Source organism: Polistes dominula, unplaced genomic scaffold (genome assembly GCF_049000335.1).
Source record: "Polistes dominula isolate Pdom_NZ unplaced genomic scaffold, Pdom_raw_medaka contig_29, whole genome shotgun sequence".
Classification (NCBI taxonomy): Eukaryota; Metazoa; Arthropoda; class Insecta; order Hymenoptera; family Vespidae; genus Polistes; species Polistes dominula.
In genome coordinates, this window is record NW_028300865.1 from 1,873,532 (window position 1) to 1,891,681 (window position 18,150).

The 18,150-nt window shown below is 30.5% G+C and overlaps 1 protein-coding gene across 2 annotated transcripts in view; it reads right to left on the minus strand.

Moving 5' to 3' along the window:
• Positions 1–14,720, minus strand: part of LOC107066446 (uncharacterized) — a 28,346-nt gene extending 13,626 nt beyond the window's left edge. The window contains exons 1-3 of one of the 2 annotated variants that reach the window (XM_015321079.2): positions 14,673–14,720; positions 13,781–14,040; positions 8,157–8,526 (exon numbers count right to left, since the gene is read on the minus strand). In XM_015321079.2, the coding sequence (XP_015176565.1) occupies positions 8,157–8,469 (313 nt within the window). In that variant the 5' untranslated portion in view covers positions 8,470–8,526; positions 13,781–14,040; positions 14,673–14,720. Of the gene's footprint in view, positions 1–8,156; positions 8,527–13,780; positions 14,041–14,555 lie in introns of both variants that reach the window. The other variant, XM_015321080.2, reaches the window with a different exon arrangement.
• Positions 14,721–18,150: the final 3,430 nt, after the last annotated feature.

Consider the following 18,150-nt stretch of genomic DNA (forward strand, 5'->3'; position numbering starts at 1 on the left):
CACACGTTTTCCGGATATATAATATAACATTAACGATAGCACACACAAACAAACACATACAGTGTATGTTTATGTGGTAGTCCTGAGTTTTTGATGCAACTTTTTTCTTATGAACTTTTTTGCTACTATTATACTTCCAGAGTTATTTAGTTGACAAAACCCGATGAATCACCCGGTATAAAACACCTATGACTTGTGTGCACATGTTCAATCGAATTTCCATTGTCTTTTATCACAATTTTTTTTTTTTATTTTTTTTTTTTTGAAGTGAAAACTTCTTTCGAATGGGAGTGATCTGAATAGTAAATAAACGGAAACGGAGCTATGTAACGAAGCTATGAAACGGTTGCCATACTAAATAATGAGAGAAAAAGAGACAAACATAGGATTTAGACTGCGAGGGAATAAGATGGAATATAGCTATACAGTTTTTCCTATTCTCAGTCTCCTTTTTATGCTATGCTTCGTAGTTATCGCTCCTGGTTGTATATGTGTGTGTTTGAGTGCGACTGCATACTACAAAGCGTAAACACACATATTCTTGCGATACTCGAAATGTTTGTAGGTAGGAGCGATAGAAGGGTAAAAGAATAAATAGAAATAAGCACATAGGTATGCGACAAAAGTATAAGGTCTAAACCAACCGACGGTCGACATAAACAAAGAAGGTGCGTGGTATGTCTTTTTTACCAAACGTGTCATTTCTTTTCTATTTAAAAATGTTTCTATTTTATTCAGAAATTATTATTAAATTATTTATTTCGTAAATAATATTCTTATTAATGATTATGAAATATATAGATTAAAATAATTGTATTGTCTGCAAAATTTTACAAAAAATAAAATTGATTATAAGCTACATGAGAGAAAAAGAATTAGACAACATTGTAGAATACTTTTTTTATAAATATACAAAGACATGTTTTTTAATTATAATGTTTGCGTAATTAGAAAAATTTATACTAATTTTTCAATAAAATAGAAAAGTTTGTAAATACAAGAAACTCGATTACGAGGCTTTTAAAAGAGGCTTGTTTACGAGACTCTTCTACGAGGCCTAATTAAACACACCCTACGGACTTATCGGAAAGACCCTACGGACTTATCGGAAAGACCCTATGGACTTATCGGAAAGATCCTACGGACTTATCGAAAAACCTCAATACTTTTCGGAAAAAACCTCACTACTTTTCGGAAAAAAACCTCATTACTTTTCGGAAAAAACCTCACTACTTTTCGGAAAAAAACCTCACTACTTTTCGGAAAAGTACTTTTACCGCGGTTCTTTCCAAAAATTAGAGAGGTTTTTTCCGAAAAGTAGTGAGGTTCTTTCTGATAAGTCCGTAGGGTCTTTCCGATAAGTCCGTAGGGTGTTTCCGATAAGTCCGTAGGGTCTTTCCGATAAATCCGTAGGGTCTTTCCGATAAGTCCTTAGGGTCTTTCCGTAGGGTCTTTCCTTTCTCACTACTTTTCGGAAAAAACCTCACTACTTTTCAGAAAAAAACCTCACTACTTTTCGGAAAAGTACTTTTACCGTGGTTCTTTGCAAAAATTAGAGAGGTTTTTTCCGAAAAGTAGTGAGGTTCTTTCCGATAAGTCCGTAGGGTCTTTCCGATAAGTCCGTAGGGTCTTTCCTTTCTCACTACTTTTTGGAAAAACCTCACTACTTTTTGGAAAAATCCTCACTGTAGAGGTGCTTACTACACTAACAGAGGTGTTTAGTTACCATGCATTTTTTAGGTACCAGAATCAACTCGTCTCATTTTTTTGAATTGAGAACTTGCTTGCTGTGTAATATGTTATCTATTTATATATGTTTTTAATAAAACCTATAATAATTTTTGAATGTGATAACAATAATATAATAATAATATTATAACAAATAAACCCAACAATTATCCTACTCCTGATATTCTGCAGTCGTCTCTTTCTCTCGAAACTTAGTTTTTCGAAGGTTTCACTTCTAACACGTGTGATCTGCCCACATGATATTTTTTTATATAAGTGATAGCCTCGAGTGAACATATATCTAGGGATTTTCTTTACCCTCCTTCATCCCCTTTAGTTAACCAACAACTACCCCATATACACATACACACAAATGAGAGAAGGTTAAACGATGCGTTTAACCTCCTCAACCAACGTGGGTTTTCAGAATGGATTACGTGGCCCACGCTTTCTACGTGGAATATACGGGAGAAGTCTATCATCTACGTCAAGGTAAAAAGAATAGAAATAAATATGAAAGAGTGAGAGAGAGAGAGAGAGAGAATGAGAGAGTGAAAGAGAGAGAAAGAGTGAGGAAGAAAGAACGGTATAGTCTAACATTACCTCGCGTAGCCATAATACTAGAAGCGGAATTCGTGATGGTGTTGAGAGCTTGGCTTGTATATATTTATGTATGTCTGTGTGTATGTGTATGCTAGCCAAACCGGAAACGATTAGTCAGATTACGTGATCGGAGGCACCGTTGGACCGCACTGGACTTGCCCTGGCTCGGGCTATCATGAGCGTTAAGTAAACGTTTATTCGTGTGGTACTATCCTAGACTTGTATATGTGTGTTTGTGTGTGTCTATGCAGTTAAACTTAGGAATATAAACGTTTACCTATATATATATATATATACCTCAGAATTTTTCCTGTTTTTTTTTCTTTTCTTGATTAACAATTTGTTTGATATTTGTTTGTAAGTTTGACAAACTGTTGAGGACATTGATGAAAATTTGATGCATTAAATTTAATGTTGTTAATTAGGAATGTATTGAAGTGACAATAAACGAGTAGCATAATAATAATAATAATAATATTAGCATGATCAAAGTTAATTAATAATCTTTCATTTTTGTCATACAAAGTTTGTTGTTGCTTGTTGATGGATTTGAAAAAAATGACAATAAATCGTTGCAATTTGTCTGTAAAACTTAAGAAAGAAACAAATATTTGATTGGCAACTAAGTAATGAAGAATTTTGTCGATAGGATGGCTTTTTCAAAATCAGCAATGACATAGTTTTAATAACTAACTAACTAAATAATAAAATAACGTAATACATTTGTTTAAAAAAAAAAAAGCAAAAAAACAAAAAACAAAATAAAATAAAAAGAAAAATTTAATATGAGTATAGTAATATATAAATGAATAGTTGAAACGTAACCTTGGCATTCGTGGTAATAACTGTCGAGGAGTCAGGACGAATGAGTTAGTGAGTGAGTGAGTGAGTGAGTTAGTGAGTTAGTGAGTGTGTGTCTGACGCGAGAAAAACGGGTCAGGATCGTAGAAAACGGTGTTTTATACGCGTTGCGCCTTGCACAACGTAATTTCTCTTTGACCATCGTCCTTATTTGCGCTGGATACTAGTAAAAGAGGTGGGGAAAGGGGGCTAGGCGGGGGGGGTAGAAGGGAGAAAGGAAAAAGTTACTACACTAGATGAGAGAACAGCACACTTTAACTCTCGGGTCCGTGTAACTTGGTAGATGCAACAACACCGTGCAACCAATGCACGCCAAGATGCAACCCACCACGGTCGTTGCATTGCGTTGCATTGCGGTTTTGTTAAAAAGAAGATGAAGATGATGCTCAACGTAATCCACGTCTTAACGCGCAATCAACTTAAAAACCTCCGTACAATTTTTTTCTATTTTATTTGTATCTATTTGTTTTTTGTATTTATAATTTTTATTTCTATTTCTATTTTCTATTTTCTATTTCCGTTGGTTCGAAGAAGCAACGTGAATGAACAGTTAGACTTATTAAAGATAATAATCGGTACAAACGAATGCACCGATACGATAATCGATTGGAGAAAAAATAGTATTGAAGAATTTACTAAGCCCTACCCTTTCATCCCTTTCTAATATCATTCCCTTTAATCGTCCCTACTTAAACTTACTTCTTTGGGATTAAGTTATGTTTTATTACGAGTTATATTTAATTGTACTTCAAGAAGGTATGTAATTTTATTTGTCTAATTAAAAATAACATTGTGCTGTGTGATTTTGTTATAAAATATTGTTTCAATATAATTATAAACTATTAAATAAATCATTTTCTTATTATTATTATTATTATTATTATTATTATTATTATTATTATTATTATTATTATTATTATTGGATCTTCAATAGAATGCAATGCATTGTATGAAATGCATGAAAATGCATGAAAATGCATTCATGGTTTTCACTTTGTCACTTATACCAAATCACCAATCAACAATGTTTCATCTTATACGATAGTAAAACGTAAGAATTTTTGTTGCAAGTAAAAGTGCAACACACCTATGCCATATCATGAATGTTTTATGCGTTTATCTTTAGCGAATCGAAGACCGCGTTCCGCGATGGTGGTCCATTATGGTTATTCCAAGCACGAGAACGTCCTTCCACGAAGTGCGATTTATCGCGCTTGCAAATGAACAACAGATCTCAGGTTTACCTTACGTCTAAACAATAACAATAATAAACAAAACAAAATATAAAAAAAAAAAAAAATCATCATCCAAGATGAAATGGATTCTAAGTATGCCAGGAATTTCATTTCTCTACGCTCACTTTATTCGATTTTTTTTTTTTTTTATTGTTATTATTATTTTCTATCCTTCTCTCTATGGTGTAATTTATAACTAGGCCACGGTATTTACTTAGTTTTAATTTAATGATCAACGTTTTATTGTTCTTCGTGAGAAGAGAATTTCAAGTTGTTAGTTTTTCTTCTTTTTTTTTTTTTATTAGAAATACCATTTAATATTACGAAAGAAAAACAATGATAAATTCATTATAATCAAATGTTTCAATTTAAAATAATATATAATATATATATATATATATATGTAAAAAAAAAAGCTTTGCAATATATGTAAGATTACGAATAGTAAAAAAAATATGAAATCATTTGATATCATCTAAAAGTTACAACAGTTTTCCATTTATACGTCAAGTTAATATGTAGGTTGTTGTTATTATTATTATTATTATTATTATTATTATTATTAATTAAAGAAAAAACAACAGGGGTGAAAGTGTTACAATCGTCTAGGAGTTTGAACACATTGTTGCACTTGCAATAACAAATTAATATAATTGTTCGTTTTATTATTTTGACGGTAATAAATATTAAATAAATATTTCATTTGTATATATTACGTTTTATCATATTATACATGATGACATAACCTTAATCTTACTTTTTCATATTTTTTTTTCCTGTATTATTATTATTATTATTATTGTAATGTATTCCATTATAATTGTAATATTATTTTGAGTGCAACTATAAATTCCTCTCAGGGTTATTATCCCGACAATTTAATATCAATTAGATTAATTCTAATAATTACAATCTCAAATATAATCAATCTAACCTATCATTATATTACAATTACATAAAACAAAATAACTAAAAATAGTGTATACCAGAAATATAAAAACAAAAAAAAACAAAAAACAAATCAACCTACAACGATTAACTTACTATATGATTTGTCAAGAATATTATTAGGTTAAGGACGTATTACAATAACAGGTGTAGACATATAAAAAATAAAAAATAAAAAATACCACCATTGATATAAGTATAATAATTGTCTGAGAACACATTGATCAAAGATATGAAGATTGAAAGAAAAGATTTGTTCAAGTATATTGGATAAAACTAAGGAGTGATGATAAACAATGATCAATTTCTCCCACGTTATCTCAACATTAAATGCATTCGTTGTACACTTTATGTTCTAAAGAAAACAAAAAAAAAATCATATGAAGAAAATAAGAAAAAATAATAATAATAATAATAACAACAACAACAACAACAACAGCAACGAGAACAAGAGTAGGAGTAGTAGGATGAGTAGGAAAGACTGGAGGTGGAGGTGAAAGAGGAGGAGGAGGTAATTTCAATGATCTTGCACATGCACCTCAGCAAAGTCTCGCGGCGTTAAACGTGGCCACGAAGCTGACGCATAAATACCTATAAATATGACACGGCGGGGCCCGCGGTAACGTTGCATATTAAATTACATTCTTAAGCATACCGAACGTGGTGTGGTGCAAGGCCTGCTAAAGGCTTGGTAAAACCCTAGCAAAGAAATGGAGAGAGATAGAGAACAGTACAGGTTGGTGCATCAAGTCAACTCAACGGTGCTGATTAAACTTAGCCAGGGTTTTTAGTTGAACAATGAGACAGAGTACTATACTATGATGGTTGAAACAAAAATGTTATGTTGATGGGGGAATGAGAAAGATGCTAAAGAAGAAAAAGAAATTAACTGATTGTGAGAGAGAAAAGTTTGCAATAGACAACACTATGTTGTGTTCTTATTCATCTTCGTTTTATTCTTTGACCAATCGTACACACACACATACACACACACATGGGAATAGACGGATGAGAGGAAAGAAGAAAGGGGGAATGTGTTGTAGAAGAAAAGATGAGCAGAGAAATGCACCCGGAGGGTCTTGCGATGCTAATTATTCTGGTTCATGCGAGCAATTTGTCGAGTACCCGTATATAGAACGTATATTTAATACCCCCCTACCTAGTAGGCCCTCAACTCACAGATATCCCGCGGGTATTTACATCTGTGGCGAATACCCATGAGACCAGTACGAGACCTAGGGTGGTAATGGTGGTAACTTTGAGAATTATACGTGGATTACAACCAACCATGTTGCTGCCGCCGCCCTTTATGATGGTGTCTGTTTATTCGCAAGTACTCACACAGAATTTCTTCTTGTAAGGGTAGCAATCTACCATTAACCTTTTAGGTACAAATGAATGTTGAGTGGAGATTGGGAGGATTGTTTCAAGAATTATACAATGTGTGACGATGAACAATGCTGTTATTTACGTGAATCATTGAAAACATGTGTTTTTTTGTTGCAATAATATTGCTGGGATAGGATTAAAACAGGCCCCAGTATTTTGAGTCAACTAAAAAAGTATTAGTTGGTTTTCTAGTTTGAAACTAGGAGAACGGTTGTGTTGGTTAAATTAATCGATCGCGTAATGGAAGGATAGATTGCAGTGAAACCGTGAGACTTTGGCGGCTTCTTACATTCTCTTCTCTCTCCTTCATTAAAAAGGATTGAAATAGAGATAGAAATAGAGAAGGTGATCTATGAAGCTTGTGCAACCAATAAGATATGTTGGTCTATGTATTTACGCGCTTTCAAGGCGGCATTTACACTTGAACCTTGAAATAGGTAGCCTCGAGTCACGTTTCTCGTTGCGAAGTTTATATCGTTGCTACAGTTAAAACGGGGCAATTGGTGTCGTGCGTGAGAAATGTGCTATACCTACGTCACACACATACACACACACACACACACATATTCGCAAAATGATTTATCACAATGTAATAGACTTAACGAAGCTTCATATTATCTTGGATTTTATATTCTTATTATTTTTGTTAACAAAAACTATCGGTACCTGACATAATCCTTAAAAAAAAACAAAAAAAAAAGGTTTAACAAGAAACTGGTATGGTTGTGTTTGTTTTTTTGTTTTTTTATTATTCCCCACTGTATCATAATCTATCGGCATTTATACCAACATTTATTTAACGTTTGAGAAAATGAAGTTTACCACGAGGATTTATGCAAACTGTGAAAAGAATGAAAGAAAAAAAAAAACAAACAAACAAAAAGATTTTAACATACCACGAAACGAAAAAGGAAGAAGAGTTGCGAAAAAAGGGGGACGAGGAGGATGAGGGTGGGGGAGGGGAGAGGTTGTAAGGAAATTTCTCTTTACCACGGTAAAGTTAAAGCGCCCGTGAAAATTCCCTAGCACGGCTTACTTCTAGTTGTAAATCATCGCGTTATGCATAGAATGATGATGGTTGAGCAAAAGGCTTCACTTCCGCTAAAGAAAACGACGTTCGATCATTCTTCTTCTTCTTCTACTTCTTCCTTCTTCCTTCTTCTTCTTCTTCTTTTTCTTTTTTCTTCTTCGTTTTCCAGCACCCACTATCAAACATTCTAGCGATGGCTTTAAGTTACTCTCGAACAAAACAATATATATATTTCTTTTGTTTCCTTTGTCGTTTTTAATGTAACTGACTGTCTCCGTAATCAGTTAATTCGTACATTCATTCTTCACTTGGTACGATATGATAAATTAATTGAATATTTAGTTTGATGATTAATTACTTACCAGGGTATCCTTCAGGTATGACGATTTCTGGTCCAACTTTGACATCGTGACGATAACGATGCATCAGCAATGTTGCCGTAACTCTAAGTGATCTTTGTTGTTGTTTGTAAAGTAAAATAGGACGACCACCTGCACCTTCAACTCTGACAACTCTCGGTAATGAAAATCTGTCGAGGAAATCTCGCAATGGTATGAAACCAGCCGTAGAACCGGCAACTTCGGCGGTTGCTTCACGCGAACTTGGCAAGGAATCGTCACCTGTACCGGTTGCCTCACCGCTTGACAATGTTGAAAATTCGCCACTTGATGACATCTTTTTGGTTTTTCTAACTTGTTTTTTTTTTTTTATAACTTGATCACTATCCTTTTCCTAAAAACAAAACATTTTTTTCAATGTTAAATATTAAAAAGATTTTACACGTTTTATTATTTTATTGCACATGTGTTAGTTTGATTTATTGCAATTGAATGTCCACCGTGTAATGTGAATATTGAATTTATTTAAGGGTTTCTATAGAAAACAAATGGGGTTAAATAGTGTCATCAACTCATTTTAAATTGATTTATTGATCGAATAAATAAAAGTAAGTAAAAATAATAAAGTAAAGTAAATTATAGTATAATAAATGATATTACAAAAATATGAGAGAATGAGAGAGAGAGAGAGAGAGAGAGAGAGAGAGAGAGAGTGAGAGTGAGAAGGAAATAGATGCAGTTTGGTTACGAGCCATCGTTCAAGAACACCCCCGCACTTTTTCACGTCTTATGGAATTCGTCGTTCTACGAAGCGTAACAACAACCTTGACAGTGATTCGCCAGAGGCATAAAAGCATACAAGTTAACGAGTGATCATGCTTCGTCTTTTGCTTGACGACGATTGCCACCATCATGATGATGATGATGATGATGATGATGATGATGATAAAAGTGATAATGACGAGGAAAGATGATAGTGATGATGATGATGAATTTATGATGATGATGATTATTATTACCACTGAACTACGCACATATCGTTTTGCCTTATGGCTTCTCTTTAAAAATATCTTCGTTGCATTTATTTTTTATTAAAAAAAAAATAATAAAAGTTATAAATAGGAAAATGTGTTAAATGTGATACAAATGATATTAAAATATATAAATGATTTATTAATATTGTTTTATTATTATTATTATTATTATTATTATTATTATTATTATTATTATTATTAAATAATTTGAGAAATATATTTGGTATATGTACTATATATAGTACATATAATAGTATATATTAATTTTTGTTAATTATTTATAAATTTATATTTTATATATATATAAATATATATTTCTAGATATATAATAAAATATAATAAATATATTTTTATTCAATTATTAGAATTATAAATTTAATTTATTAATTCTAAAATATTATTATATATTTATAAATTTATTTCTATATATATATATATATATAATAAAATATAATAAGTATAACAAATATATTTCTAAAATAATAAAATTTTAATATATAATACAAATTTATAATTAAATCACCAAGTATATCATTTAGTTTATAACACATATTTATTATACCAATTGAAAACGTTTATTAACCACACCATCAATATTTACAAGAATTCCTACTCATTTCTCTCTCTTTCTCTCTCTCTCTCTCTCTCTCTCTCTCTCTTTACCTCGTTCAAAGTACAGAATATTGATGATTAATAAATAACCAACACTAGAAAAAAAAAAATTCGCATAAGTATTCCGAAGAGTCAAGTATAGTTGCTATAACCGGACAATAAGTAGATGGTTTCTTCTATGTTAGATTTATTTCCGTGTTATTATAGGCCGATTCTGTTCGTCCAGATATAATCCAAGAGTTTTGCGGGATATATTATTTACATATTCTCACACAAACGTTTCAGTATACATAATGTGTAACTCTTCTAACCAACACACATACCCATACATACACATATACATGCACTATATATATATATATATATATACACTTTTTTTCTCTTTCAATGCACATGCACATCTTACTCTGTTTCTTTTTCTCTCTTTATCATTTTTATTTTATTTTTTTTTTATTTTTTTTTTTTTTATTTATTTATTTCATAGTTACTAACACCTGTAACATTTCCCGAACGAACGAAAGGTACGTGTGTTCATGGCAAAATGACGTACATTGCATACGAATGACGAGAATTAATATTCCACATATGTAAGATATGATGCGTGGAGACTCCTCTTTTTATCTACGGTCCTGGTCATGAATACACATGAGTTAGAAAAAGAAAGATATATGAATAAATAGAAAAAGATATAATGTCTGTGTGTGTGTGTGTGTGACAGCAGAGAGAGAGAGAGAGAGAGAGAAGAACAATTTTCGTTCTTTATTCGTTCGTTTTTCTTTCACTCTGCTTTCCTCACCCCCCTCTCCTATTTCTTTTAACTCTCACGTGACAAAATGAACATAACCTATTATTCCCAAGAAGTAAGGCTGCTTGCTACTCATCCTACTCGCGTTCAAGGTGATAAAATGTTTTAAATGGTGAACACACTAGTTCACGTTAGACGTTAATTTCCATGTAATTGAGATTTAATTACATCATAAAAGTACACACCCTAACATTAACTTTTGGCGCGAACTTTTGACTCCAACTTTTGGCGCGAACTTTTCTTTATCTTCTCCACACCACTCTCTCGTTTTTTTTTTTTTTTTTAAATATTTTTTTGTGTCTCCTTTTTCTTTTCTCATTTTCCAATAGAATTTTTCTTATTTTTTGTTTTGCAACTGTATAAAAATTAATTGTTTGTTTGATTTAACATAAAACAAATTAATTTATAAAAATGAATATAAAGCTTTCCTTCGTTTATATTTGTTTTGTTTTTAAAGAAACAAATTATACATTGTATGATATCAGACCGGTTAATTAAACAATTGTGTAAAGTTTATAAGAAAAAAAAAAAATATGGTTGTGTCCTGTCAACTTATTAGGTGTATCCTCTTGTTAGTTATTATCGAAGAGAACCTCGACATTCATTGAATTCCACGACTTTCGTCCTTTCTCCAATCACGGTGAACGTTGCTGTTACTCTGAGTTAAATCGAGGTTCTATCGTTGAGAATGAGAGTGGAATTGAACGAGTAGTTTGTTCTTAATTTATCTTTATTTTTTAACCGTTCAAAAAACAAATCTATCTTTCATGTCGTGCATCAAACAAACTACGATTATTTTATATATATATTTTTGTTTGTTTGTTTGATTGTACATATAATTTATCGAAGAAATAATTTATTTAAAATTCATTATCAATTCTATGCGATAATTATATTTAATATTTATAATTAGCTTAATTAGTATATTTTATGTGAAGGTTAATAATTATATTATTTGATTTTTATTTGTATAAAACAATTTAAAAAAATAGTCACGGTATGTAATTTTCCTATTAGATCGTAATAGCAAACGAGTTAAATAAAAATATCAAGAACGAGAAATTGATTAGATAACGATATCTATTTTTTTTTTTTATAAAATAAAAACACCAAACAAAACAAAACAAAACTATGAAAGATAGTTTCAGTGTAAATTTGTTGTATCGATAGAAATCAAAAATGAAGGAAAACGAAAACGAACACGAAAATGAAAACGAATTGATAAATGAAATCGTGAAATACGTCATCATATATTTCACAAAAATTCAAACGATAAAATATAATAGTAAATAAACAAATTAAATAAATAAATAAATAAGAAAACCAATGATTAGAAGTGAAAGTAATTTACACTGACGTGAGAAGAAAAAAGAATGAAATAAATCGCAAATAAAATAGAATTAAATAAAGAGAGAGAGAGTGAGAGAAGAGACGTTATATTCTTTAGTTTGAATTTCGTAGATGGCGCTAGTTATATGTATCGAGCAAAAGTGAAAGTTCAGATTTAGCAATTTACTTGAGGGGAGTCGAGCAATCGCGTTAATCTTGGATATACGCTTAATGTTTTTCCGTGCAACATAATTTTACACGTTCCGCCGCGCCTGCCTACCTGCCTACCTGCCTACCTGCCTACCTTTTACATAAATCCTGATTTACGAATTAAAATAGAGTACGAAATGTTAAAGAACAAATTTAATAATAAGAAGCTACGGGGGGGGGGGGGAGAATCACACCAATGCGCGCATGTTCATTAAAATTTAGCGCGTTGCACCGCGGATGCGTGCGCTTTTGCATGCAACTGTTTTGCGTGCTTAAATGAACACAACGAAGTTTCAACGAAGCGTACAACACCTTTATCTAATCTTTCTTTCTTTTTTCCCCTTGTAGATAGGATGGTATTAAAGATTCGATTGAGTGTACGAAAAAAAAAAAAAGAAAATAACCCTATTCGTAGAAAACACATAAAAAGACTAGTATAAAGTTAACGGATTTAAACAGGTGACTAATAGTAAGTATTTATACATATATATATTTAGAAATAGAAAAAAATATAAATGATAGTCCGTTCTGGCAAGGATGCTCATAAAGAATTGATTGAAAGTACGCAAAAAAAAATAACCCTATTCGTAAAAAACACATAAAAAGACTAGTATAAATTAACGGATTTAAACAGGTGACTAATTGTAAGTATTTATACATATATATTTAGAAATAGAAAACAATTAAAATGATAGTCCGTTCTGGCAAGGATGCTCATAAAGAATTGATTGAATGTACGCAAAAAAAATAACCCTATTCGTAAAAAACACATAAAAAGACTAGTATAAATTAACGGATTAAAACAGGTGACTAATTGTAAGCATTTATATACATATATATATATTAGTATATTGATTCTCAGGAATATAATTATATAATATATATGCATATAGCATACGTGATAGGTGGTAAACGAATAGAGGATTCAGTATCCGGATTAAATTGCGGTATTTATTACGCAAGTAAAACGATTTCGAACTGGTATAGTGAGATTCGACCTGCGCAAGAATTCTTCCATTATCGTTTTAGCCGTGACGCGGACACCCAATGCACGTGTGCAACATCGACTAGATCGAAAGAGGGCAAAACAGGGGTGGTTGAGGGGGGGGGAGTGAGTGAGGCGGAGGGGGGAGGGGGAAAGGATCGTGAAATCGTTTCGTAACGTGATACGGAACCTTACCGATACTCCTGTTAAACGTCGCATCGTACGATATTGAGAGAGAATAAAATGACGCTTACTATGTTAGAAAAAGAATACGGGTTTTTATATGTGTGTGTGTGTGTATGTGTGTGTGCATGTTTGAATGGATGCGTAGGGTGTTGTATATAGGGTGTGTGTAGGTGTATAGAAGATTATATATAGGGTTATTTGAGTATTGTGTAAGATATTTATGATATGGGTGTGTAGGTGTAGGGTTATTTGACTATATAGGGGTGTATATAAGGTGTATTGGTATATATATATAGGGTTATTTGAGTATTGTGTAAGATATTTTTATATATATATATATATATATATATGTGTATATAAGAGTAAGGTGTTGTATATAGGGTGTGTGTAGGTGTATAGACGATTATATATAAAGTATCTAGGGATATATAGGGTTATTTAAGTATTGTGTAAGATATTTTGATATATATATATAGGTGATACACACCTTGATATTTGAGAATCTTTTTCCTTCCTTCCTTTCTTCCTTTCTTTTTGATGTTTTTTTCTCATTGATCCTTAATCAAACACACGAATCCCCACTCGTCGCACAACAAACTATTAAACTCATCGACAGGGAGGAGTGCACGGAAACGATACTGCACCATCTTTTTCTTCTCTTTCAAATCCTTTTTCTTTTTATGGTACTTGAAAACTTTCACTCGATTAATCGTGCGAAAATAATACGACTATGAGAGGAGACTATTTCTATGGTAACAGGGAAAACGGGGAATGTTACAGTCCATTCGATTTTGCGATAAGTGAAAAATAGATAGAGAGAGAATATTTGAATGAAAAAAAAAATAAAAAATAATAAAATAAATTGTATAAACAATATGAGTGATAATGATAAGAATGTAAATAACATTGAATTTGTATTTGAAATAATTTGTGGATTTTTTCTTTAATCAATCGAACATTCATACATAGGTATGAAAAATAATTGGATAAATAAAATAATTTTAGTTTGTTTTAATTTGCGAATACATCAATCAAACTTCACAAAAACCTATGAATGTTTAATAATAATAATAATAATAATAATAATAATAATAAAATAAATAATAAAAATAATTCTTTTGGTTGGTTTTAATGAAGTATATATATAGAAATTAAATATAATAAAAAAAATAAAAATAAATAATAGAAATAATTGTTTATATTAGAATTGTAAACGAGCATAAATCGAATGAAGGAAAGGAAAAATATCGAATCGTATCAACCAATCGATCGTTCGATTGATCTATCGATCCTAAATCGAAAGAAATGAAGCTGAAGATAATAAATAAGAAAGAAAACACTTCGTGTGTATATATATATATATGTATATATATATATACGGTTTAAACAGCGACGAGATCGAACGGGATCGCACGACTGGAAACTTGTCGAGGAGACGAGGTTGTACGTTCCTCCAAGCTAGGAATCCCCACTTCTCTTGGCGTTTCAAATAAACTGTATCGCGCAGGCTCAAGTTCTCTCTCTCTCTTTTTCTCTTTGGTCTTTCGTCTTTCGTCTTTCGTTTCTTTCGTTCCCTTTTGCTGACTATGTGTCTTTACTTATCCCTACCTTTACCTAACATTGTGCTGCTCCTGCTGCTTCTCTTACCTTCTCTTCTTACCTTTTTTCTCGAATTCAACTTATCCAACTTTTTGTTTCTATTTACCTTTCCCTGTTCTTTTTCTTTTTGTTTTTTTTTTGTTTTTTTCAAGTGAAAATTTCTTTAAAATCTGACTGATTTGAAACGATGAAACGAAAAAAAACTGACGAAATGCTACGTCACTAAAAAGAGATAACATATATGCAACTATAAGTGTTTAGCATAATTGCAATTTTATATTAGGTCGTTCTAAAAATTTTTAATAATTCAAATGAGCACAATATTTTTTAGGTTGATTAATTGAAAGTATAGAAAAAAGGTAAAATAAAGTAGAATTGATATTATTTAGTAAAATATTGTATTTTTTATATTTTTAATAATAATATGCTATTTAATTATGTATATTTTTAATAATAATATATATATATATATATTAGGGGTGCCCCGCCACGCGTTGCTGTGGCTCACAATCAGTCCGATACACACATCTTTAATTCGAAAATTTCAAACTTTTTGAAATAAGCTGTAACAATCTAAACCGTTTTGATGAAAATTTGTATTAAAAAAATATTATAATATCTAACGTCATTTTGAATATCGACTAACTTCAACCTATACACTTTTCGCATAACAATTTATAAATAAAAAATTAATTAAATAAACAACATAAATTGGACCGAATTGTAACGCTAAACCATTATCGAATCCACCTGAAGACACACACAAAATTTCATTAAAATCGGTCCAGCCGTTTAGGAGGAGTTCAATTACAAAAACGTGCACAGAAGAAATATATATATGGTACCTAACCTATTAAGATATAGGTTAGGTTTTATCGCGTTTATTTTTGTATTTTTTATCGCTAATTTAAAGATTTAACATTCACAGATTATCTTAGTCTTTTGGTACTGTAAATTTTCGATAGATGGTGCTATATTACAATTTAATTATTTCACATTTTTTTTCAGGTTTTTGTATGACATAACTAACCTTGTTTTTTTATATATATTTTTTTTTTTGAATAATATTATTTTGTGGGTGTTGTTATAATTTCCTAAATAGTTTATAATTATATTAATTCAACATATTATAACAAAACCATAATAATAATTAAAATATATTTCATTATGTTTTCTTTCATATTTTAACAGATTAGTATTCTTTCATAGTATTATAATACATTAGCACGAATTAATTATAACGTTAACGAAATATTTTTTTCTATTAAACAAATTAAATTAATCAATTAACAAACACCTGTGATCGTTTCATGAGTTCACATGAAAATATTTGATATGATATTTCACGAATAATAATGATCACGAATTAACATTAATTACTCGAAATGTCATAGGAATTCAAAAGACACGAGTTTCCGCGTGTATTCGCAAGGCCACGACACACGTTTTTTTTTTTTAATTAAAAAAAAACACACACACACACATAAGTAGCATGATCTTCCATGAAGTAGGAGAATCTTAAAAATAGTAAAAGGCGCGTGCCCCCTAACCGTGTAAGTAAGAGTACATATGTACAGTTAGAAAAAGGAACATGGAAGTTAAACGAACTGTGTGAGTATTACAAACGTATGAGAAAAAAAAAAAAAAAAAAAAAAAAAAAAAAAATTGTTCAACAACATTCGAGAACGGGCGGTAGAAATTCTTTTGATAGTGTGCGAAATAATATATTTTATTGTTATATGTGTAGATTGTGTATTGCATATGTATATGTATATAGAAAATCATTACATAGCGGTCTTTATCGAAAAGATTCATACAAAAGTAGCACACCATATGTGCGAATGCAGCATATGGAAAATTAGCTAGGAATAAACCCCCATAAATTATCGTTTGTCATCACTGATACATTGATTTAACATAGTCATCAATATTTTTTAATTTTTTTTCAATGTGTCTACGAAGTTTTATATCATAAGTATTTTTTTTTATGGTATTTATTATTTGTGTGTGTGTGTGTGTATTTATTTTTGTATTTTTTTCGTTTTATTTAAATTCAATCATTTTTGTTTTTTTTTTTTTAAATTTTATTCTACAATAATATATTATTTAATTGTTTAGTAATATTTTAAAATACGTTTCTGTTTCGTTTTTAAGGTAATATAATACTTTGTTAAATTTGTAAATAATTTTTGTTTGAAATTTTTACAATTATTTTTCAAAGGTAGACAGATATTTATTTTTATTGATGAATATTTAATGGTAATCAATATTATTATATTTATTTCGTAAATTCAAATAAAATATTTTTTACTTTTTTTTAGGATGACGTTTTATTTTAATCACTTGACGAATTGATAGATTGATCGTCGTTGTCAATTCACAATCAATAATTCACAAAAAAAAAACAAGAATTTAAAATACATTTTTCAATAAATAAAATCATAATTATCTCATTCATCTTATTTGATTGTGCAGAATAGATTTCTTTTATATTATTATAATTTTACTTTACAAACAATATTCTTAATTAACATTTTTATTCATTATATTTTACATATAAATCTATTTAACAATAGAAATAATAGTTGTCAGAGACTGTTGTCATAGTTGAAATCAAAATGGATGAAAAAAAAAAAAATGCAATAACTTGTTGATGGTTAATCATCAAAGACGCACTTTCACATTTTTAACGTTCCCAACAAATAACATACACATATATATATATATATATACATCCTGAGATAATTACCTATCCCGGAACGTAAGAATATTAATGTCAGTGTTTAGTGTTGAGACGTCTCTTGGCATAGTGTCATTGTCTTCGTCATAATTGCTAACTCGAAGAAGGATCATTGACTCGTAGAAAACGTTGATTGTACCGAGAAAGAAACATCGTAATCATCGTACTTTCCTTTCTTTCCAAACGTTCATCTTTATCGTTAACCCCCTACCCCCCCCCCCTATTCCCTCTCACTTCAGTTAATCATCTTCATTGAATCTTTTTGTTTTTCACTCACATCAAAAACCCCACCCAATCCTCATGTCGTTGTTCTTTAAGGATTTTGTATTTGGAGGTTATCTTAGTTTCAAGATTCCGTAAGAATTCAATAGATGGTGCTGTAGGACAATTCAATTTTTTTCAGGTTTTTTTTTTCCAGGTTTTTTTTCAGGTTTTTTTTCAGGTTTTTTTCTTCAGATTTGCGTTGATAGAACTAAGCTTGGTTTTTTTTTTTTTTGATATTTTTTTCATGTATTATT